The following is a 23,851-nucleotide window of genomic DNA, read 5'->3' as shown; positions in this document are numbered from 1 at the left end:
GTCAAGTGGTCTGTGAAACTATGCAATTCTACCAATGAACTGTTTATAGCATTTCCAACATAGAAACCTAGGTAAGTCAGCCGGTTAATTTCATCACCTGCCTATCTTTTCTTCCTTAAGTTCTTCCCTTTGCCATTTGACATCATAGTTCTATATAACCTGATGGTACTTAAAGCAAATATGGTCTCTATCCTGTTGGCTGTGGTGTCATTTGCAGAGTACGGTCCTTGAGTGGGCATGGGAAGAATAAAGATGACGGGTAGAACTTCTTTTCCAACCCCATCACTCCATGAGAAGTTGTAGCAGTGGTTCTGAGGAAATCTGGAGCAGGTTGAGAATGACAGGGGTCAAACCCAGGTCTGCTAATATTCCTTTCTGGAAGAGTTTAAAAAATACATATTTATAATGAGGACTTCTGATGTTAAATCCAACTTCTTAGAATATCTGAGCTACAAATTAACCAAGTAACTAATTAATTTGGACCCAACTAACAACAGGCACCAACTGCACAAGCATGTAACCCTACCCTCTCCTGTATCAGTAGCACAACAAGCAAAGCCATCTCTGGCGCTCAGAAACTGCTGCCCACTTCTAATGCCCTGTCTTCCAGGGCTGCTGAGACTGTTCAGAGCAGTTACAGCCGTTCTCAGTGAAATAGTAGGACAACATAGGCCTACAGCTCCTCATCTGGGGTGGTGACTACTCCACCATCTACAGCAGCAGTGCTGACCATTGTGTAGTCGTGTTCTCTCCCATCCACTTAATATTAATCCAGTTTTCTGTAGAACCACAGCAGTAGAAAACGATTGTTCTTTTGATGGAGATATAAAAGACTGGAATTACTTTTCCAAAAATGTTCTACTTCTTTCTTTTCAGAAGAAGACTAACTGTCAAATGAAATCTGCCTGAGCTAAGGGGGGCGGGGGGGGGATGCCATTGGATGTTCATATTTTTTTTTATTTTACAAATCTTATCTGAGGTCTGGAAAATAGTGATATTTTGCATCTGTCCTTTTTCTAATAGTTTGGAAACTGCTTTATAGGAATCTAATGATGCCATCTGTTATATGAGCACAGCAAATATTTGGCCCCTGTTAGCCATTAGTCTTTACTTTTGCAATGAAATCTGCATTCTCCTCCCCTCGTGTTCTCTTCGTAGCAAAGTAAAATTGTACGTTGTGTTGCCCAATGTTTTTACTAATTTAGGATGCAGTCCTAACACCTGGCCAGCACCAGCAGGAGTTGATGGAGTGGCATAGCCAGTGCAGCATCTACAACCCCAGTGCTCACACCAACTAGGGCAGAAACTGGGCAGTAGGGAAAGGAGAAATGCCCCTTCATTGCATCAACTCCTAGGCTGGTACAGTGAGGAGACCCAGATCGAACCTGTTGCTGTTAGATGATGGCAGCAGGGTCATCCCTATCTCCCTTCCTCCCTTCAGATGCCTTGTTTGAAAGTGAGAGTTTCCAAGGCATGCACTGGTTCATGGGGTCACGGAGAGTCGGACACGGCTAAGACGACTAAACAACAACAACTGCAAGGGGCGTACAGTTTCACCCACAGTTTGGGCAGGCACAATGGGGCACTCCTCACTGTCAGAGCTCTCCTGTTGATGGCAGACCTTCCCTGCCGGTAGAAGCTGCTATAGCCAGGCATGGCTGGAAAGAAGGGCAGGTTCCCTCCATCCAAATCCCCTCCAGCATGTCAGGTTGGGGGCTGAATTGCTTTGTGTGTTTTTAAAGCACTGCTAGCAGTATCCTGTTCATATTTCATATATCTTTTTTCTTGTTGCATGCAGTAGTCATATTTCCTGTTTCTTTCTTTGTTTTATTTTTAATTGTTACCACATGCAAAGCTATTTAGAGCTTACTTTGAGCTATATTTCAAACTAGAGTACAAGAAGTGCTGGAGTTTAATAGCAAAATATGTATAGAATCAGCCTCTCTGAAAAGTTCATTCCTGTTTCCATGGCTGGGCTTTGCCATACCACGCAGAGAGGAGCAGAGCCTGGTCCTTTCCAAATTTTCATTTTCTGAATATGTTGCAGAGAAACCTTCCCATCCAAGTGTGAGCGTTCCATTCTCAACTGATTGCGTGGTGTGCATCTTTTGCCAGGATCACTTGACTTTTGTACCCAAGGTCAAAAACGACATTGTGAATCAGCAGTTAATTTCCATCTATAAATAGTTAGGTCTTGTGAGGTCAAAACACGTGCATTCCGTCTTTGATGTATACCTGAAATGAGGTGGCCAGGTGAAAAAAAAGACAGGTCCCCAGGACCTTCAATAGTGGAGTTTTATCTTATACAAGTAACCTGCTTCACCCTTAAAAATCGGCCTTTTTGTTAAATGGAAAGTGGTAGAGAAATACACTGGAAGGTGTGGGGTGACAATTGTTTGACGCAACATCATACAACTTCCCCACAAACATGGTGCAAAGAAACCAGGATAAATGTTCCATAAACAGGTCATCTGGAGCAACCTTGGTATGCTGTGATTTTAAAAAGCAATTTCTAACTGCAGGGACTAATCCTGGGGTTCCAAGTAAATTAAGGATTGTTTTGATTTCTGGAATATCACTGACGTACATTTTGCTTTTTACGTAAGACCATTAGCCATACACAATGTGGGCTATCCAACTAAATCATAAAGTAAACGTATGGAAATCAATGTACTGGAGTTATTTAAGGGTATGATTCCACCAGAGTTAACCACTTTGTCCCATGGATTTCAAAGGGAAAAGAAAGTATAGGGCTATATCTCTCACATGAAAAATCAATGGCATGTCAAAGAGTTTAACCTTTGTTTGGATTATATCCTAACTACGGAAGTTCAGCCTTCAATTTATTCGTTCCTTAACATTTAACTAAATTGTGACTTTGTAACAAGCATACATCAAGCATCTGCTGAATCGGTGAATAGTTTTTATATTGCAGAATCTATTGTTTTTCTTTTGCAATTTGAGTTAGAAAGAAAATTGCTATTTGCCTTACAGCTCTGTCCACACATTTTCGAGTCTGTGAGCCATATACAGACTACAAAGGCCGCTCCCATTTTGGATTCCACTGTCCACGTCTTTCTGACAATAAATCGTACATCTTTTGCTGTCACCATAACAACACCGTGTTTAAATACTGCTGTAATGAGACGGAGTTTCAGACTGTTATGCAGATGAACCTAACAGGGAATGCAGATGGATATATGCACAAGTAAGTAAATAAGCTGGGGTACTTTCCCTCTTCCCCCTCTCCCCAAAATGTATCCTGATGTAATCAAAATTGTACTGCATCTGCAGAAAACAGAAATGTGTTTCCATAACTCAAAAAAAAGTTGACAAAGATGAGAAGAACACTGGAGAGGGAAATGGCCTTTCTGGACAGCACAAATGTTTCACAGGACTAGTTGTTATTTTAAATTTGTGCATGATTTGCATATTAATTACTTGCAATCACTTGCACTTAAACAGCAAGGCGCATTTGATTGTGTGTCTGTGGAGTGTAATCTGCCCCCAGAATCCCTTTTTATATCTTAATTTTAACTCTGTGGCCTGTTTTATTGCCTCGATCCCATAACTCTCTTTATTTTTGAAAAATGCCTTTCTAAGAATACTTTTTGAAGAAGTATCAAGATCAAAAGGAAATATTAGACAAATTTTGAAAGCAAGTTTGCATTTGAGCCAGAACGCCCCAAATCTTCTTTTTAGTGCCAAGGGCAAGATGAAGTAGTAATAGTGGCCTGGACTGGAAATCGCACTTTGCATACGAGAGCTGGCTCGCTCTGTCTCCCCTCTGCTTCTCCAGCACAGCGATGATGAGGAGCTTGGAAGTGTCTGCTTCTATTTTTAACTAACCACAGATTGTCATTTCATCCAAACTATTTTGCCCCTCCCCTTTCTTCCTCTGGCACAGCTGCAAGGAAAAAGATTGGGAGAATCCACTTCCATTTTCAACTTGGCTCCTTTCAACAAGCCATAGTTAAATTAAAGCAGAATTTGTCCCAGTTCAGGCAAAATGATGATCTGTGTGGTTGGTTTAAAGTGGAAGTGAAGGCTGTGCCAGAGGAGGAAAAGGAAAGGAGGCGCTGAGACCGAAGTCTTGTTCACATTACACATGTTGTATTCAAACTCAGGTCCTGGTGCCACTGAGCATGTACAAATTGTTTTCCCCTTGCCACTAAATAACTGGAAGCAGCCCGAATGCTCTCCATTTCACCTCACTTGAAAAGCAGGACCAGCATTAGAACTGGACCAGGAGTTGTCTGGCAAAACCAGTTGAAAAGTCCTCTTAACTGGCAAGTGATAGATGTCTGAAGGCTGTATGAATCAGCTGAAGGCTTCAATCTGCTTGACCTCTTGTGTCCGTGTGATCATGGTATTTCAAGTGCAGTGAGACACGGTGCTTACTTTGATGACAAGAGGTTCTCTGTTCAAATCCCAGAAAAGCATGTGTCAGTGGAGGAAACATGGTGTGCCTTTTTTTTAAAAAAAAGAAAGACGAGGCACAGCTCAGGTTTTCTTGGGTAGCAAGACTGGGAAAGGCCGCTACTACTCAGAGTTGTTGGTGTTGCCAGTGTTTTTTCGTAGAAAAAGGGGGGTGTTCTCACCATGAAGCTTTTGTTGACAATCGCCCTTTCAGCCTCAGCTGCATCTCCAGTTTACAATACCAGCAGTGGACTACACTGCAGGGTTGTCTTTAAGCCATTTGTATTTAGCTCCCTGGTAGGGACGCGGGTGGCACTGTGGGTAAAACCTCAGCGCCTAGGACTTGCTGATCAGAAGGTCGGCGGTTTGAATCCCCGCGGCGGGGTGAGCTCCCATCTTTTGGCCCCAGCTCCTGCCCACCTAGCAGTTCGAAAGCACCCCTAAGTGCAAGTAGATAAATAGGTACTGCTTTCTAGCGGGAAGGTAAACGGCGTTTCCGTGGCTGCGCTGGTGCTGGCTCACCATATGCAGCTTCGTCATGCTGGCCACGTGACCCAGAAGTGTCTTCGGACAGCGCCGGCTCCCGGCCTCTTGAGCGAGATGAGCATGCAACCCTAGAGTCGGACACGACTGGCCCGTACGGGCAGGGGTACCTTTACCTTTACCTATTTAGCTCCCTAATTTGCAGCACGGATGTGATAACTGTACTATGTATTGCATTAGGGTGTCAATTTTTAATGCTTAAAAACTTGTTGCTTAAAAAATAATAATACATTTTCCATTAAACAAGACCTGAGTTAGAAACAACATGAACTCCTCCTTTTTCCGGGGAGGGGAGGTCAGTGTGGATACACTGTCTCCCAATCACAACTATGCTGAAATCCTGAATTCCTCTCCGTTGTTGTTTTCCTAATGGCAGCTTCGCCCCCCAGGAGAGGGGGTGGGAGGAGGGAATGGCATCAAAAGCCCCATCTCTAAATGATGGAATCATCACTCTGCTTTTAAAATATAATGTCTATATTGGTGAGAGCTTTCCTTGCCTGCTTGCCTGCCTGCCTAGAGAATGTGACTGTCACCAAGGGTGTGGTTATGCCCCTTTCCCTCCCCATTTTTGAAAAAAAACTTTGCTTATATGGAACTTGAGTGCACTGCAAAGGGCAGCGCTGGTGAGATCTCAGTCACCCCCATCTTAATTTGAGAGGGAAAGAGGGGGCCCTTTGTTTAATGGCTGAGGTTACCTTTGTTTTTTTTTGTTTTTTGTTTTTAAATGATATTTATTGAAGATTTTTTAGAATTACAAAAAAAAGACAAAGCAGAAAAAGAAAAAGAAAAAATAAATCCATCATTCTCAAATCCTCAACTTTCATTGCCTTCTTTCTTTGACCTCCTCCTCCTCCCCTTTTTTGTATCCTAGTTAATAATTATCGCAGCAAATCCTTTCCATAATTCATAATATTCTGTCATTACATTACCTTAATCTATTTTCATCTTATCTTATAGAAAACCTTAAAACTTAAATCTTATTTTTACCAACTTCTCATAACCATAATATTCTTACTTAATTCTTTAAACATTTTAGCTAGAGCCAAATAATTTCATTTCAACATTTTTCTAACATTCATCAATTTTATAAAACAATCCTAATAATAAAAAAAGAAGTAAAAACAATCCAATCTTCATCCAGTGTCCCTTCCTCCTGGTCCCGGGTTTTGTCAGTCCTTTTTATCCCATTGATCTAGCGCATTAACCTGGTAACCTTATATCCAAGGCCCTTAAGTCTCTTCCATGTCCCTTCCGCAGCTCTTCTTCATATTTTCCTTTCACTCGTGGGAACTCCAGCTTGGTAATGTTTTTGACCCTTTTCAACAAATCAGCCCCTTTTCCATAGTCCAGACTAAACTCCATGTGGTATTTAAGAACATGTTTCAGAATCCCTCCAAAATTAAGAGCCCCCACAGCTCCAAACATCTCACGGCCCATTGCCAGACTCGGAAAGTCCAAATATCCCTGCATGGGGGGGTCAATCCAACCCCCCATTTCCAAACCAGTCCAAACTTTATCTTTCCAAATCTGGCTTTTTCCAAGTTCATTTGTCAAATCCAAAAGCTCATGTTCCTGCAGGGCCACAGCTCCCTCCATCTCTGGGGCCCAAGATTCAGCAACGTCCTCTTCTCTCATCTGTTCTGTCGGGGCACACTCCTGATTTAGTTCCTGGGTGGGCTCCATATAATTTCCCACTGCCTGTTCAAAAGTTCTGACCGCATTAGTCATCAAATCCGTCTTCTCATTTAACTGTTCCAGTAGGGCATTTGTCTTACAGAGAGCACACAACAGAGCTTCTGAGGTTACCTTTGGACAGGAAGCAGGATCTAGACCTGGTGGGCAGGGCCACATCCTTATCTACACCACCCTCTAGATACCAAATTTGACAGGTGGGAAAGGTCAATCACCTGACAACACAATGTTTCATGCATGCAGTTTGAAATCTAAACCTGTGGACAAAGACACGGTGCTTTCTGCTAGCCCTGCTGACCAGCTTGTTGGCTGTGCTTGCAGTCTTTACCTGCTCCACACCTGGAATCACATAGGGCATCAGGTGTGGGGAAGATGAGTGTGGCTTGGCCATAATTAAGTCCACAGGCCGGAGATTCCCCAACTCTTCTCATAAAACCTTTATGGCACCAATGCACAAGTTTCCCTTGGCAGAACCTCTTGTTGTCCGTGTGACCAAGAGAAAGTGAAGTGCTGAAGCAGAGGTAGCCAACATGTTCAAAACATCTGGAGGGAGCCAACTCCCATCTTCATGGGCAAATGGGAGTTGTAGCCCACAACATCTGCAGGGCATCGCATAGGCTGTCTCTGTGTGTTGTATATTCTAGGGCTGAGCTGAAATGAGGCTGTGTGCGTGTTAATTCTACATTGCATATTTGTATATTTTTGTTAGAAGTAGTACTTTTATGCAGAGGGAGGGCAGGGACAATTTGGTTTCAAGGTATTGTCTTGTGGCTAAATCTGATTGTCTGCATGCTGCCATGACATCACCCAGCTGGCTTCATGACTCCTCATTGTTTGTATCACACGGTCAGTGGACCCATCTTTTAATTCATTTTTAAATGCACTAAATCTGCAAGGAGGTGGGGTAGGAAAGCAGGAGCAAAATGGTGTGAAAATGCAAAGTTTTTGGAGAGAGTTTCAGAGAACATGTTATCCGCTGCACCAAAAAGTTTTGGCTCTGCAAATGCTGCTCAGTCTTAATCCAATAATACATTCTAACTTTTTTTAATTATTGCAGACATGATGTGCATTATCACTGCTAGCTTATTTTCCAACTGTAATTAACTTCATTCTAAACTGAACTGAAGGAAGAGGTCCTTTTGCTGTTAGATCAAACTGTCTGTGCTTCATTAAGCATAATTTATACCTCAGGTGTTCCAGCTAAACATCCACAGTAATTGCTATGCCCTAGGCATCTAGGCTTGTCCTTCTCGTCAGGCAGGAGGAGAAGGCTTTAAAGCAGGCAGTGTAGCTAGTGGTAATTTTAGACCCTGGACTTAACAGTCCTGGAGTGGCTTTGGATGGGAAGACCCCATTTGTGTCTTCCACTGCCATTCCACGCACTGCAACTGCTTCAGCATCCCTGATACGTTAGAGCTAAGAACAAAGAAAAAACTGTTTGTCAACCTTGGCTTTGTGTTTTTAGGAACAGATGCTCTGAGCACGTGCAGTTTAAGAACTTACTTAAATCATAGCACTATCCTGACTACAGGAATAAAACAAGTTTTCTTCTGCCGTCCCGATGCTAAAGATATTTATTAGGGAATAAGCACCATTTTATTGTAAGAAAGGTTAAGGAAATGGTGATATCACCTGATTTCCTCATACATTGCTGGAAACACTGCTGGAAAAAGAAGGGAGGCATGTGACTCTTAATCTCAGGGCTGTGGATACGAGCCCCATGTTGGGCAAAAGATTCCTGAATTGCATGGGGTTGGACTAGATAACCCTCATGGTCCCTTCCAGCTCTGCAATTCTATGATTCTATTAGTGGCACTTTCCAGAGAAGGCTTAATTAAGACACACTTCAGTGCCATATAATCCCAAAAGGATTTATTTTAGTGTGTGAAAGGATAAGCATTTGTTTCCATTGGAGGAACCAAGACTGCCTTTCTGAATTGCTGTTCTGAATTTGCCTCCTGAGTAGAAAGCAGCCAGCCCAAGTAAGTTGTGCTGGTAACAGGGAGCAATTAACTACTAGTATAAAGTCTCCTGCCATTTATTGGGTGTTGCAGGGCTTCCCTATCACAGACACAAATGCTTAATTCTCTTTTAAGTGTGGCTTAAAGGCACTTTAACTTTGACATGGTCACACCCTGGTGGTTTGGTCACATGAATCTAGCTAGAGAAGTTATTGCAGGTGAATTCCCTTAGCTGATTTGCAACATCATGGCTGACATCCTGCTTTGATTGTATTGCACTAGATCTTTCCTACCTTTTAAATATGAGAAGAAGCCTTTCCCTAGTTCATAAGTTTCATGCGGTGATAAATTCATTACTACATGCACATTCTTAGAATCTAATGTGAGTAGTGACCATCAAAGCACCTTAGCAGCAAATTGAATTCATTCCACTTCCTGCCTTTTTTTAACATTTTATTTTGCTTTAAAGATCTTTTATGAATTAATGCTATGAAACTTTGATGAATTATTCATCTGAATTCCTTGCGAGCTTTGCACTTTGGCATATTGTGACTTTCTCTCTCTCGCTCAGCTGTGCCATTTAAAATATTAAGCTGCCTGAGCCCTGTCTTACTCCCTCATTGGAAACAAGGCATCACTTTTTATTTTCTTGTTTTAATAAACAGCATATTCAGTATTACTGGAACTGAGGTGTACCCCTATACATGGTGTGTAATGAATTTGCAACAGCACTGAGAGGGAGTACATTTCCCCTATCCGTGCATTTTGTGAAGCAGTTGAGGCAGAGGTCAAGTCCCTCCACAGCCACTGGGAACTTCAGGATAAGGTCAAGGATGGAAGCCTTTTTATTGCAGTCAGAAATCAGTGGGAGCTATGACAGATGAAAACTAAGAGGCTTTAGCGCAGGGGGCCCAATAAGTCCACAGAGACCCATTTCCTAACTCGCCAAACCCCTTTTCACCCTGGGCAGACTTTACAGGCCCCAGTGCTCAGAAGAATTTCACTTTAGTGCTGTGATAGTACAATAAAGTGGTGTCTGATGATCACTCCATTACTTGACCTGCCAGATCGTACTAAAAGACAGTGCTTAATGGAATAAGGAACAAGTATATCCACTTTGCCTTAGGATTTAAACAAAACATTTTGGGGGGGGGGCACGGTTATGTCTGGCTTTTCATTTTTAGCTTGTTGGAAGCAGATGTTATTTTAAAGGAACAGATGGAGATCCCACATACGGCCAATTTAATAAGCTGCCATTTTAAAACACTATTCATTTTTCACTAAATGATTTTTAATGAACAAAAATGAGTGCCTTAAAAAGTATGTGTATGGGTAAACAGATGATGCTGATCTAAAGAGGTGCTAATATTTGTGCCATTGAATTCTTGTTAGGCTGTCAAGTGCCATGACTTTTAGCAAGGTAAGGAAGGAATAAAACCTCTTGTCCGAGAGGGGGCCTGCCTGTCCTTCTTCCTAAACACTTGGGATCCACATTGGTTCCCTGTGCAGAAGTTTCGTGAGTGGCTTCCCCTTGATAGCACTGTGTTTTTTCTTGTTTTTTCTGAATAACAATGTCTCATGAGTCCAAAAAAGAGTGATTTCATCAGCATCGCTATCAGTTCAGTCATTTTTCTTCCATCACTAATAGCTTTTTTAAAATTTCTTTTGCTCTTTTTAGCAGTGTAAGCATGTAACTGTTCCCAGTGAAAAGCAACATTATTTTGGTGGTTGCATTTAGCACAGTGTCTGTGAACTACTGGCCTAACTTCTTTAGAGGGGTAGCTATGTTTGTGCCGTAATAAGCCTGTTAGTCTTTGAAATCCCACCAGATATGTTTGCTCCACACACACCCTTTTTTTGAGAGCCAGTGTGGTGTAGTGGTTAAGAGCTCCTCCACCTGCAGCTGCTGGGTGACCTTGGGCCAGTCACACTTCTTTGAAGTCTCTCAGCCCCACTCACCTCACAGAGTGTTTGTTGTGGGAAAGGGAAAGGAGATTGTTAGTCGCTTTGAGACTCCTTCAGGTAGTGATAAAGCTGGATATCAAATCCAAACTACTCCTCCTCCTCCTCTTCTTCTTGCTTTTTTCTTGTTCAAAATTTTATAATTTATAGCAAACTTATTCTATGGCTGACAAATCACATATTCCAATATTCACTAAAATTACGGTTTATATCATCATCCACTAAAATGTAGCTTTAATGTAATGCAGTGCAAATATAAAATACAGTGCTAGAAACCTGTATCATGTATTTAGAAGTTCTATGTTGCAAATTAATTAGTCGGTTAAGACAGCAGTGAAAAAGCCTTAAATAGTTCTAATTAATGTTCTATTTTCATGTGCTTGATAAGAATGAACCATAAATTTCCAGGTTTTTTCATTATTATTTTTTGTCTACCTGCCCCACCATCAATTTTGTCATGGTGCCAAAAACCCAAATTTGATTAAACCATACTTATTCTGTTGGACTTACAGAAGCATACCATTTAGGTTCTATCAATAGTTTGGTAGCAGTTAACAAAACTCCAACTAAATTTGGATATTTTGGTTTCACATCTTCTTTAAGATATGAACTAGAGTTCATTTGAATGTAGTATCCAATTATTTCTTGTATATCTGCAATAACTTTTGAAAACCTCATAATCTTTTCACACCTCCACCAAAACATAATTTGCGACTTTCTCCCCACGTTTTCAGCATGTTCCATTAACATCTGGATGTATCTTTGCTGAATGTTGTGGGATTTGATGCCAGCTCTGTGACATCTTATGGAAGTTTTCTGTTACAAGAAGTGATAAAGTTACCATGGTGATAAATATTTATTTCCACAACTTGTCAAAGACATTTTCCCCCCTAATCTTTGTCTTAACCTCTTCCTTGTTCTAATCCAGATAAGTATTTCTCCAGCAGGCAGCTTAAAATGCTGTAACACTCATGTCCCACAGCAGAGCCCAGAGCATTAACTGGTACTTCTGTCTCCTGACTCATCAGCTGTGAAGCTGGACATGCCCTGCTTAACCATCATTTTATGGCTCAACAGACCCTGGGGGTTTCTCCAATTCCTTTCTCTTTTCTATATAATCAAAGAGTAGACTTTGACAAGCAAATATCAGCTGAAATGTATTCTTTGCAGTGTAAAGCATGTATAATAAACCACTTCAGGCTAAAACCTACTTTATGTTGACATGGCCTCATTCTGTTCTGAAACAGGACCAGTGCTGTGCAGCTTGCTAGGTGAGAATTGAACCATTGTATTTGAAAGAGATGAAATCATTTAAAGGTCTGGTTAAAGTAGAAAATTTGCTCAAAGAGGTTTTTCTTGTCCTTTAATTTTCCTACTTACTGGAGTAATAAAATTTACATATAAAATGCTTTCCTCTCGTTGTTTAATTCCAATGGTAATTTGTGGCACCCAAATGTAATTTGTGTGACATCCTGAACAGCAAAGGATCTTGGGCAGCATAGAAATGAACCGGGCTGGGAGCAGAATGGCATAATGCAATGAGTTGGGTGGAGGTATTTGACCAACACAGAACTATGGAATAAAAATACTTAGTTTCCAGAAAAGTATACTGGCTCCAGCCCCAACCAGACACACAACACACTTTATATCCTTTTCATTAACACCCACTGAGGGACACTTTCAACATTGGGTTTTGGAAGCAATCCCTTAAATTAGTGTTTATGGAGGCCTCTGCAACTTGAAAGCAAGACCAGAAGGAGTAATTCAGCGCTATCCGTGTTATTCTTAGAACTGAACCACACAATCAGCAGAATCATGTGTTGCGGTTCTTACAGAACTGAGCAGTTGCATGCTTGAATGTCTCAAAAATAATAAAATCAACCAAAATTTTAAAAAACAAACCAGTGCAAATTAGGTGTCAAGGAAAAAGTTTTCCCTGCCACCCGTGTTTTCTGTAGTCTTCAATGGAAATGGCTGTTTTTAAGTGGGGGGCAGCATTTCAACACACAACTTCCCAACCTGCAGACTGAAGTTGGTTACAGTCCAGCAAAAACCTGTTGAGTTTATAATTTGGCTTTTAGAAGCAGCCATGTCTTGGAGTGACTTTGAGCCACAATCTGGTACAGTGGTACCTTGGTTTGCAAACAGTCTGGTTTGCATACGTTTTGGATTACAAACACGTCAAACCCGGAAGTGCATGTCCCGGTTTGCAAACTTTTTTTGGATTACAACTCATATTTTTTTTATTTTTAGATTACGAAGAAATTTTTTTTGGAGGCCCCATTGGCGAAAGCGCACCTTGGGTTACAGTCTGTTTTGGTTGACAAACGGACCTCCGGAACGGATTATGGTTGTAAACCAAGGTACCACTGTACTTAGACTATGTAAAGAAAATAGGTAGCACTGTGTGAACATTGGGAGTCCCCGTGTAAGCAGCTTTGAGCTTTTTAAAGGGAGAGAGAGGTATAAACATAACATTCTGGTAGACAGAAAATACCTGTATGCATTTTAAAATATTAAGTGGCTGACTGGAGTGGCAAATAGTCATGGCTCATTATTAACCTTTGTTTTGTCTCTTTTTGCAGTAATTACAGTGCATTGTTAGGCGTCTGGATCTATGGGTTTTTTGTTGTGGTTTTGCTGGTACTGGACCTTTTGTATTACTCCTCAATGAACTACGATATTTGCAAACTGTACCTGGCAAGATGGGGAATCGAGGGGAAATGGATGAAACCGGAAGCAAGCCGGTGGATTAAACCTGCTCAGGACCCAAGACAAGTACAGGCTCCGACTCAGCCTACGCCTCAAACACTGCAGGCAGCACATGCATTAAAAGCAGAAGCTTTAAATCCGCCACTGATGTCTTTTCCCAGTTCAACTGCCTGGTAAGTTTTGAAGGCTATGGTGCCTATTTTTTTAACCCTCTTTTTGTACTGTAATGTTTTCAGTTGGCAGCTATCAAGTGTATCATTCATGAGAAGGAGAGCAGGGTGATTTTGTTAATACTTTCGATGCCTGTACAATATAGAGAATATAAGCCCACCATCATCGCCTGAACTAAGCCAGATCTGTGGATGCATCAGGAACAAGCAGTAGAGTCCTGGGATGGAGGTGACTGTACCATTTCAGATGAGAAATACTATTATTGAATGATTCCCCATTCTGTGCTGGCTTGTGAGCTCTAAGTGTCCACACGGATACATGAAGAATCTGTAAAAACTGGAGGGCAAAGCCAGGCACATAGCTACCTATTCCATTCCACGTTATCTGTTTGCTGTTATCTCACATGCAGTCATGGAATACCCATCATTTATTCTGCATGCATAGGTCCCTTTTCATACACATGGCAGGAGACGGAGTTCAAGGTTGCACCTCACCTTATGGGCCGTGGATGCACCAAGGCTGTGACTTGAGCCATCAATCCCATGGTGAAAAAACATGGAGCAACCTGACTGGGTCATGTGAGACCCATGCTGGCAGTATTCCTTATTGGTGATAAAAGGGAGATATGGCTGTCATCCTGAAACCTTGGTCTGGCCAGCAATGTTTGTACAACAAGGTAGAGCTCTGCTGCATGAGCTTATCAAACCCAGTAACTTTTAATATATGAACTGCCATCTTAACATATGAATTGCATTCCAACTATGGTAAAGATTCGTCAAATATTCTGTGTCTCTATCAAAGGGTCAGTGATATATTTCTAGAAAAGGAGGTGCTGGAACTCACCATGAACACCTCCCTCGTTCTATCAGAATGGCAATGGTGCCCACCTGAGAGGGGCTGGAACTAAGTTCCTGTGAGTTCCCTCTGAAAAATAGCCCTGCAAAGGGCTATGGCAACCCAGTTCTGCTACTTCTGGGCTCAGCCGGCAAGAAAAAAATAGTTCTTTCAGTGCTTTGCAAAATCCAAGATAATTGGGGTATTCTGTCTAATTGACTTGGACGTGTTAAAGGCTCAGAGAAATCTCTTGGGAAATCCTATCCATATATTCCAAAATAGTATAAAGTCTCTAGTAGCTGGAGCTTCTTCCTATAGTATGACTTTCATTTCATACCTTTTAAATGATTATCTAGCTTGAAATAATGTTGATAGTTACCCCACTGTCATATGTTTTGTCTGAGACGTGTACGTGTTAATGTGATGTGATGTGCATCACATGTGATGCATTTTTCTATGAAACTTTGTTCACTTGGTCTGGGGTTCCCTCTTTTGCTGATTGTACCAGAATTAGTTAATAGAAGTGGTTTTTGTAGTGAGTAGCAAGGAAGAACCAGCTTTTGTATATTTTCAATTGCTAAGCCCTGCATTTCTACTTTGTGAGTAGAGATTTCCAGCTTCTAAAGCACATCATAGTCATACAAGTTGAAATGTGATGTTCCACACTAGAGAGAGGCCATGGGTCATTCCTATAAAAGAGGTCTGGTTACATTTGTGACTTCCCCAATTAAAAGTTTTATGATTGCACTGTTTTAATGAGGAGTGCATGAGCGAGAGCTACTAAATACACCAGCCCATGAAAATAAGTAATATTTTAAGTGGCTTTGTGGTTTTCAAGTGTTGGAAGGAATGAGGATTGTAATTATATGAGGCGCTGCTTTCCAGGATGGCTATGCAGAAATCTGCTTCCCGGCTTTTTCTTTTCTGTTTCCCCACCCCCACCATCTTGTAATGAAGACAACCCATTCTATCACAGTTTGGCAGAGTTCTCATTCCTTGCCAGCTAATGAGCCTAAGTTCATTATTCCTCATCCTACTCATTATCAAAGTGGAGAGGGAAACTTGCAAAGTTTGTTCTCTGCAGAAATTAGACAAGGGAGTAGGGGGACCCCTAGTGGTGAAGTATAGCTCACTTCCCCCCCCCCCATTTCTTTACATATAGTTTTCTGCTTTCTCCTGCAAACTGCAGCATTGCAACAATTATTCTAATAAAAATATGCTATAGAGCAGTGTTTCCCAAACTTGGGTCTATAGCTGTTTTTGGACTACAGTTTCCATCATCCCTGACCGCTGGTCCTGCTAGCTAGGGATGGTGGGAGTTGTAGTCCAAAAACAGCTGAAGACCCAAGTTTGGGAAACATGGCCATAGAGTATAAGTTACAGGGTACAAGAAAATGCAGATATGCATTACTTCTGCTCCCAGTGTGAAAGCTGTGTATTTGGTATGGATAGGTATGTCTAACACACAGCAATCCTTGGTACATATGCTGCACGTGTGAATAATTCTGCCTGACATATGGTTATTTCCAGAAACGTATGTTGATCTGAACTGTGAATTGCTATAGTGTTCGAAACAATGAAAGGAATGAGTCATGGAGACAACAGAGGGAGTCTGCTCCAAGCGTAGGCTGCATAGACAAAGTTTCCGTTGGATTTACGAGTGGCTTCAGTCACCCATGAGATATGCAGAAATGAGCCACTTGATATCAGAAGAATTCTCCAAAGTTTGAACTTGGAGCACAAGGAAAGAATTCACAGGAAATGGTGGTGTGGAAGATGCTACTGCAAATTAAGATTATTCTGTGCAGCCTTTGCATGGACTATTGAGGGAAATGCATGGGCTTCTGGAGAAGGAGGTGCGAGAGAATAGTGAAAGACAGAGAAAGAGGGAGCTTTTCCAATATTTATTCAAAATAAAATTGGGGAACCTGTACATGAAGCTTACAGTAAGGGAGTGGATACTTGATAGTGTAGCTGGGAAACCTCAAGGAGTAGAGCATGGGAATCTTAATCTCTGGCTCGTGGCTTTGAGCCCCATGATAGGCAAAAGATTCCTGCATGTCAGAGGGTTGGACTAGTTGCTACTTGTGGTCCCTTCCAACTCTGCAATTTTGTGATTCTATGATTTACCACAGAAATAATGAAGAACCTAAGGGGCTTATTGACCACAATACACTGGTTCTGATGGACACATAACATTAAACCATGATTTGCATAAACCTTAATTAATAAACCACAGTTTAGTGTTACATGCGAACCCATCCTAGTACTGCAACTATGGTTTATTAAGTATAGTTTGTTGGAAAAAACAAGCCATGGTTTGTTGTTGGCTTACTGATCTTGACAATGGTTGAATCTTGTTACGTGTGAATCCAGACAGTCCCTAACTATGGTTTAAGTGTAGTTTGTTTTCTTTGCCTCATCAAAGTCACCTCAGACAATGCCAGACAAATGATGAGCTATAACCAGCTTTGTTCCTGCTCTACTGCTTGTTGTGTGTTTGGGAGAGACAAACCACAACACGAACTATATCTTCGCCCTGCGTAGCATGACAGCAGCATGGCCAAGTCCTGCAGCTGCAGTCTTCACTCCAGGAACCTGCCTGCTTCCTCTAAGCTGAATTCCCTGATCCCACTCCTGCTAGACTTGCATGGCCCAGTCAGTTGAGTTTATAGGGAGAAGGGGATTGGATGGTTCTGGCCTGGGTAAAGCAAAAGAGTGATGGGCGATGTTAGATGTTGGAACAGATCATAAAATACATTGCATTATTTCTGCTTTGGGGGAGAGGAGCTTGGCATGTTTTCCAAGCTGTTCCAGTTCATGCCTGGGGGAAATCACCCCTTTCTAATTTCATGCAATTTCAATAAGCTTATTTTCATTTTCATTTTGATTAGAAGAGAATCTAAATAGAACCCTTTGTTCTGAGATGCTCTGTTGTGTTTGCTCTAAACCAGAGCCAATCTGAAATAGATCAATAGCTCTTGTTCTTACAGTGGCCTAAATGGAAACTCCAGGTCCAAATTGCCCTAACTTTGCAAATGTTCAGAATCTATATCTAGGGACATGTGAGTCTGCTCTAGGACCATAATAAATTCAATTTACTATATCTAGGGACTAGAGCTGCCTATCTGGAAAACAAAGAAGGCAATTTGAATCTTGCTGTTGAACTGAAAAATGTTAGATTAATGAAGTGTGACCCAACCTGTGTAAGAACTTTTCAGCCCACACGTCTGAAATCTGCCTCTGTTTTCCTCATTATGTGTCATTACAGTTTCCACAAGATGTGGCTGTGTGCTTCACATGAAGTTCTGAAGTGTTGCACGATGTACTTGTTTATGGTTTAATTGACTTCTCTTTCTGTTTGAGGACTGAGCTTCTCACGATAACTTCTGCAGAAAGCGGGGCATGTGCATATGGACACATGAAGCAGCCATATACTGAGCCATGCCATTGGCTCTTCTAGTCCAGTACAGCCTGTTTTGACTGCCAGTATCTCTCTGTGGCCTCAGGCAAAGTTCTTTCTAAGCTCTGCTTCTGGAAATCCCTTTAATGACAAAGTGTTGAGCCTATCATGCACTCTCCCACTGAGTAATGGGCCCTCAACCCTAGGAGCAGCTGCTGGGTCTTTGGGATATTTTGTTTGGTGAAATGGATGAGTTCCACTCCATCAGGCTACTTTTTAAAGTTCTTCCTCTCTGTAACGTGTGAATCAGCCAATAGTGTGTCATCAAGTCACCACATAGTGCCAAAAAACAGAACTTCAACTGGGGATGTGCATTGAGAGACCAGCTTGTTTTTTTTTAGTCTTATGGGGCAAAATAAGTGAGATGCAATCTGGAATAGAGGTGAGGGGATACATGAATGTGGTCTTCAAATACCTGGAGAACTGTGATGCATAGGATGCAGCAAACTAGTTTCCTTTTGTTCCAAGCGACAGGACTATAACCTATGAGTGTCAGTTGTAAGGAAGCTGATTTTGCAAAAATATGAAGAAGCATTTCAAAAATAAGAGCTATTAGGCATTGGTGCAGTCCGATTGAGAATGCAGTCTCCTTTATGTTCTATCACTTTATGCTGTTTGTTGTTGTTGTTTTAATTTGATTTTACAACACTTTTGGATGTCCTTGAAGGTCAAAAACTGGCTTATGAATTTTAAAGCAAATGAATAAATCTATGCAACATTTTGTTTTGTAGTAGACCTAAACTTATTTTATTACTTTGAGAACACAAAATGCATTGGCTTGCATTCATCCCAATTGAAATCAATGGGAGTTAATTAGACATAACTAACTCTTCACATCGATTTCACTGGGGCCTAAGTGTGACTAATAGTTTGATTCTCGGTGCCTGGAACCACCAGAGGCCAGCAGAGAAAATGTGATTTTCCTGAAAAATTGAAAAGCTGCCCGTCCGTCCTGGGGGCGGGAGCCCTGACTCTGTTCCCTCTAGCCCTCACTGGCAGACATTCTTCAGGGAACTGCACAAAGATGCTCAGCAGCCTTTGTAATGTGCAAGCCCTCCCTACACTCACTCACTCACTTACTTGTGATGGGGAAGAAACGCCTGCTGTCTTGGTTTGAACCGGAGCAAACCATAGTTTTAGTTTTCCGTTGCAACTTACCGGTAGCTATTTTGTGTCAATGCTGGAAGGTTTAAAAATTAAGCATGTGTTCAGAACGCTGCAATCTGTCCACATCTTGAATACTGGAGAGAGAGAGAGAGAGAGCTTGCTTTTTCGTTGCAATTTCACTCGAGGCAAATGTTTGTTATTGCCAGTGCTTTTTTTTTGTTGTTTAAAAAAAGGTGTGTAGGGGTACTCTCATTTTCCTACTCATATTGAAATCCTGCCACTCAATGAGGCCAGACTTAGATTCACAAAATGTTTAGGGGTATGCATACCCCAGCGTCACCCCATAAAAAAAGCACTGGTTATTTCTTTTGAAATGGTTTCTATTCAGATACAGTGGTGCCTCGCAAGACAAAATTAATTCGTTCCGCAAGTTTTGTCGTCTTGTGATTTTTTTCGTCTTGCGAAGCACGGTGTCGGGAAAGTTTTGGAAAAGCTTCAAAAATCACCAAAGTCTTTAAAAACCTCAAAAAAGGCTACCACACCGCGTTCTATGAGTTGCTCCTCGAAGTCAAGTCGCAACTGTATTAACGGTGTTAAGAAAAAGGAAACAAACTTGCAAGACGTTTCCGTCTTGCGAAGCAAGCCCATAGGGAAAATCGTCTGGCGAAGCAGCTCAAAAAACCCTTTCGTCTAGCGAGTTTTTTGTCTTGCGAGGCATTCGTCTTGCGAGGTACCACTCTACGGCCTGGGCAGGGCAGGGGTAGGGACCCCTTTTCAGTCCAAGGGCTGCATTTGCTTATGGGGAACCTTCCACTTGCCTTGTCCCCATGGTGGGCAAGGCCAGAGACCAAAGTGGACGGGGCAATAAATATGACTCTCACCTTTTGGATAGTAAGGCTGTATTGCAGCCACACGGAAGCCAGAGGTTTCCACGCACACACATCTCACCATCCAGGCAAGCAAGGGGCATTATGTTCAAGGATACATTCCTGCCAGGCAGAGGCACCAAAGCAGGGTGTGTGCTTGGGCTCTCTGCCCAACACGTGGCAATAAATGTAGTAAATGTATTCAATGCCCTTCAATGGATGATGTCCAAAAGTATTGTGGTGGTGGGTGTTCCAGCGTAAAGAATTCAGTAGCAACCAGCAAACAAACAGAACTGTATGTCTAGACTGAATCAACTGTTTCGAAGGTGAATCTTTGTCAGCTGATGATGACATTAAATATGTTACATACAATGAATGACAACAAAAATAATACTGAGCAAGCTGCATGTAAATAATGAATAAATAATAAATGAGGAATACATACCAAATAATTATTGTTGTCATTCATTGTATGTAACATGTTTAATTTCATCATCAGCTGACAAAGATTCACCTTCGAAACAGTAGATTCAATCCGGACATCCTGCCTGCGACGTGGTGTTCCCTCCCAGCAATTCATTACGCTGACTAGCTGACTACTTCTTGGCTATGGACTGATATATATTTTGAAGTTGATGACTTGTAAAGTTTGGATGACAATTCTAACCACGAACAATATTATATTTACTAAATTTATTAGCCACGTGTTGCAGCTGTATTGGAGCAGATTATTCTGTATTGGAACACAGGGGTTTGTTTTTGTCCCCTTAATACAGGGCAGAGAGGTGACTTTTGCCCTTGACCACCCCAGGTTTTGCTCTGGCCTTGCTCATCGCTGCCCCAACCTCCAAAAGGTTGCCCACAAGGGACTGCAGTCCTTAGACACAAAAGCCCCCCCCCCTTGCTCCATACCAAGTCAAAGCAAAATAGGCTCTCAGTTATTCCCATCTTGGTAGTTGAGAGTGCAGGGTGGCAGCGGCAGGGAGTGAGGGGGTTATTTTCAAACCTTTGTCTCAAGCGTGATGTTTTCTTATTAGTCTTTAAGAGAACATTTGTATAAGTAGAAATGCATGCTGTTACATTGTTAACCATCATTTTTCTGTTTTTGTTCTTATTTGCCTTCTGAAGCATTAAACGGGGATCCTATGTTAGGATCAGGTGAGTGTATCCCACACAGTTGAAACAGTTGTAATCACAACTGTGGTGGGACAACACCCCACCCCCAAAACCTGGCTTGTCCCATGTTTCCTCTCCCAGCTCTTCCCTTTTCCCTCTAAAAATCCCTGGCAGTTCAAAGGATTGACATTGCCTTCATGTGACCCTCTTGTTCTCCCCTCCTAGTAGCGCTGCAGTCCTAACCCCACTTACCAGGAACTAAGCCCCATTGAATTCATTAGGACTCCCTTCTGAGAAGACACTGTTTAAATTGTGCTGTTAGACATGGCAAGTTTCAGTAACCTTTATAAAATAAAAAAAATCAGGCACAGAGTTTCTGTTCACCCCATTGATGCCATTGCTCAGGTTCTCGTTGACTTTAGTAGAGTAAAAATGTCTCACAGAAGCAAGAGTTTTCTTTTTTCCTTGAACATGTCGCAAGGCATGATTGAGCCATGATTAAGCACTTTTTACTTATAATTATTTCAGTGGCTGATATTTAAACACATGGTTCATTTTCCCATTGAAACCAACACGACTGCAAAGTGCTGGGCTGGATTTTGACCCTAGTTAAGGACAATAATGGCATTTCCTGCATTGCTCCTGAACCAAAGGACCAGGGAAGAGGAAAGCAGCCGTGGGCTCCTCTTCAGAGGCTTATAGGCTCATGCAGTCTTGCTAAGCTAAAGTCTGGTATAGTGTGTTGGGCGACAAATTATTTCAAGAGGAGATGCTACTTCTAAGTTGAAAAATCAGTACTTCTGTATTATACTTGTCAGCTTATACAGTGGTACCTCAAGTTACAAACGCCTCAGGTTACAAACTCCACTAACCTGGAAGCATTACCTTGAGTTGAGAACTTTGCCCCAGGATGAGAACGGAAATCGTGTGCCGGTGGCGCAGCAGCAGCAAGAGGCCCCATTAATGAAAGCACGCTTCTAGTTAAGAACAGTTTCAGGTTAAGAATGGACCTCCCGAACAAATTAAGTTCATAACTAGAGGTGCCACTGTAGTCTGATTTGGGGAAGAACTGAATTCATACTTAACTAGTGGCAGGCACTGATTGCAAAATATTCTGGGGAATCTGAACCATGCCATGTCACAAACCTATGACCAACTTATTGTATAAACAAATCATTCTCCATGCTCAACCATTTCAAAGGTCAGTGCTTTTAGTTTTTTCAGTCTTACTACTTTACATAGTCTCTGATTATGGATCTGCTCTGGTTAGTCTCAACAGCAATAAAACCTTCTCTGTGCAAATATTAAAAACAGCTCATTCATCACTGACTACAGTTTTCAGGGCATGGCACCGCAGCAGTTCTTTCCATACTCGGATTAAAAGAACTTACAGATTTCCTCGAAATCATTGCTGGAATTGTAAAAGCATGCTAAATCTCCATGAGTACCGTAATGGGGGTTTTACAGTAATGGGATTTTATTTTCCTTTGAGCTGCCGGCTTCCTTGCCATGGCACAAAAGGTTTTTGAGATCCCCCTTAAGAGACTGTTCTTATAAGATGCCTGCCGTGTAGGGGGCCCTGCAGTGCTGGGGTGACACAGAAAGCCCCAGACGATGTGAGAGGTTTGCCTCTTCCCCACAGCAGATTCAGTCCATGAGAAAATGGGTGTTGGCAGACCAGGCTGTGTGTACCACATGACCTACTCTTCACCTCCCAAGATGCCAGCTGCCCTCAAATGCAACGAAGGGTGCCGTCTGGTGCTGAAGTAAGAGTCAGCTGCTGGTCCAGTCAGCTTTTGTGCATGGAATAGGAAGGCGTGCCAAATGTCCTTTGCCCCAGGCATCAATATCTCTTGGGCCAGTCCGGGTTATTCCAAAAGTATGGCAAGCAGCAGCTCCCATGCTGTCAGCAGAATGTGAGAGCTTAAATTTCCATTTCAAGAGCAGGTGGCCATGCTATTTCCCACCACCACCAGGCTGGCACATCCACAGAAAATGAGTCAAAGGGGAACTTTTCCATTCCTTTCTCAGAGTGTGTGCCACCTGTGGAACTTTAGCAATGGGTAGAGCAATCCAAACCTCCAGTCCACTGGAGTGGGTGGCGTTGGATGGAGCAGAGGAGGTCCTCCACCCAGCACTGCCAGTCTCCACCAGACTCTGCCATCAGGGTAGCTCCACCATCAGGGAAGCCCAATGATGAGGAGCACCCCATGTACCCACCAAAAGGGCAGGTGGGTGGAAGCTACCATTGGTGTCGTCCCCACCAGCAGTAGTCAGAGGATGCCCTCCAAAGAGGGCAGGTGACAGCACTGGGCCTGATCTGCACCAGTTTGGGAGCTGGTGGTGGTGTAGGAACATTTCTTTCCTGCCTCCACCTTCCACGCTGGCCAGCATGTGGCAAGGCTGTGGGTGTGGTGTTGGCTGTGCCACTCCATCAATTCCCATCACTGCCGGTCAGGGTTAGGATTGCACCCTATGTCCTGGACTACACATTTCCCTGTGTGTGAGCATCAGTCACTCATACACATACACACCCCATAATGTGGGACTTACCAGATTAATCAGGCCAACAGCCCATTAATCAGGCCCTCCATCTCATTGGTAGCTCATGTCAGGTGAATAGGGCAATTTGTTACATGATGGCTCTGCTTAGCTGATGCCCCTGATGAATGTAACCAGTTGCCCAAATGTCAGATTAGGTCAGAAACTGTTGGAATCATTCTAGTAAAATAATTTCCTACACGCATGCTGTTGTGACTTAATTTGCACAGCCTCGTTTCTTTCTTGTGTCAGGCCATGTCCTTGAAAGTCTAACAGCATTTTCACACATGAAAGCACCTTTGAGCCTCTCTTGTCCTATTTATTTTAATATCTGATTGCTGTAAATGTGGAAGGCAGGCATTTGTAACGTGAATGATTCTCTGGTGATGTGGATTCTATTCACATTACAACTCAATTGAAGCAAGAGGCACTTTAAGTCTCAGTTATGGAAACACCTGGTTAGT

At 42.2% G+C, this 23,851-nt stretch overlaps 1 protein-coding gene across 11 annotated transcripts in view; it reads left to right on the top strand.

The window, feature by feature from the left end:
• The window catches only part of SHISAL1 (shisa like 1), a gene marked incomplete at its 3' end in the record, with an annotated part of 180,892 nt that overhangs the window by 138,056 nt on the left and 18,985 nt on the right, over positions 1–23,851 (top strand). For 8 of the 11 annotated variants that reach the window (XM_081005753.1, XM_081005755.1, XM_081005756.1 and 5 more), the window contains 3 exons: positions 2,995–3,208; positions 13,163–13,462; positions 20,859–20,888. In XM_081005753.1, the coding sequence (XP_080861879.1) occupies positions 2,995–3,208; positions 13,163–13,462; positions 20,859–20,888 (544 nt within the window). Of the gene's footprint in view, positions 1–2,994; positions 3,209–13,162; positions 13,467–20,858; positions 20,889–23,851 lie in introns of those variants that run through there. The other 3 variants (XM_081005749.1, XM_081005757.1, XM_081005748.1) reach the window with 2 other exon arrangements.

This window comes from Podarcis pityusensis (assembly GCF_964106645.2).
Source record: "Podarcis pityusensis genome assembly, chromosome: 5".
NCBI lineage: Eukaryota > Metazoa > Chordata > Lepidosauria > Squamata > Lacertidae > Podarcis > Podarcis pityusensis.
The sequence above is the reverse complement of the archived record's forward strand: the minus strand, read 5'-3'. Positions and strand labels throughout refer to the sequence as shown.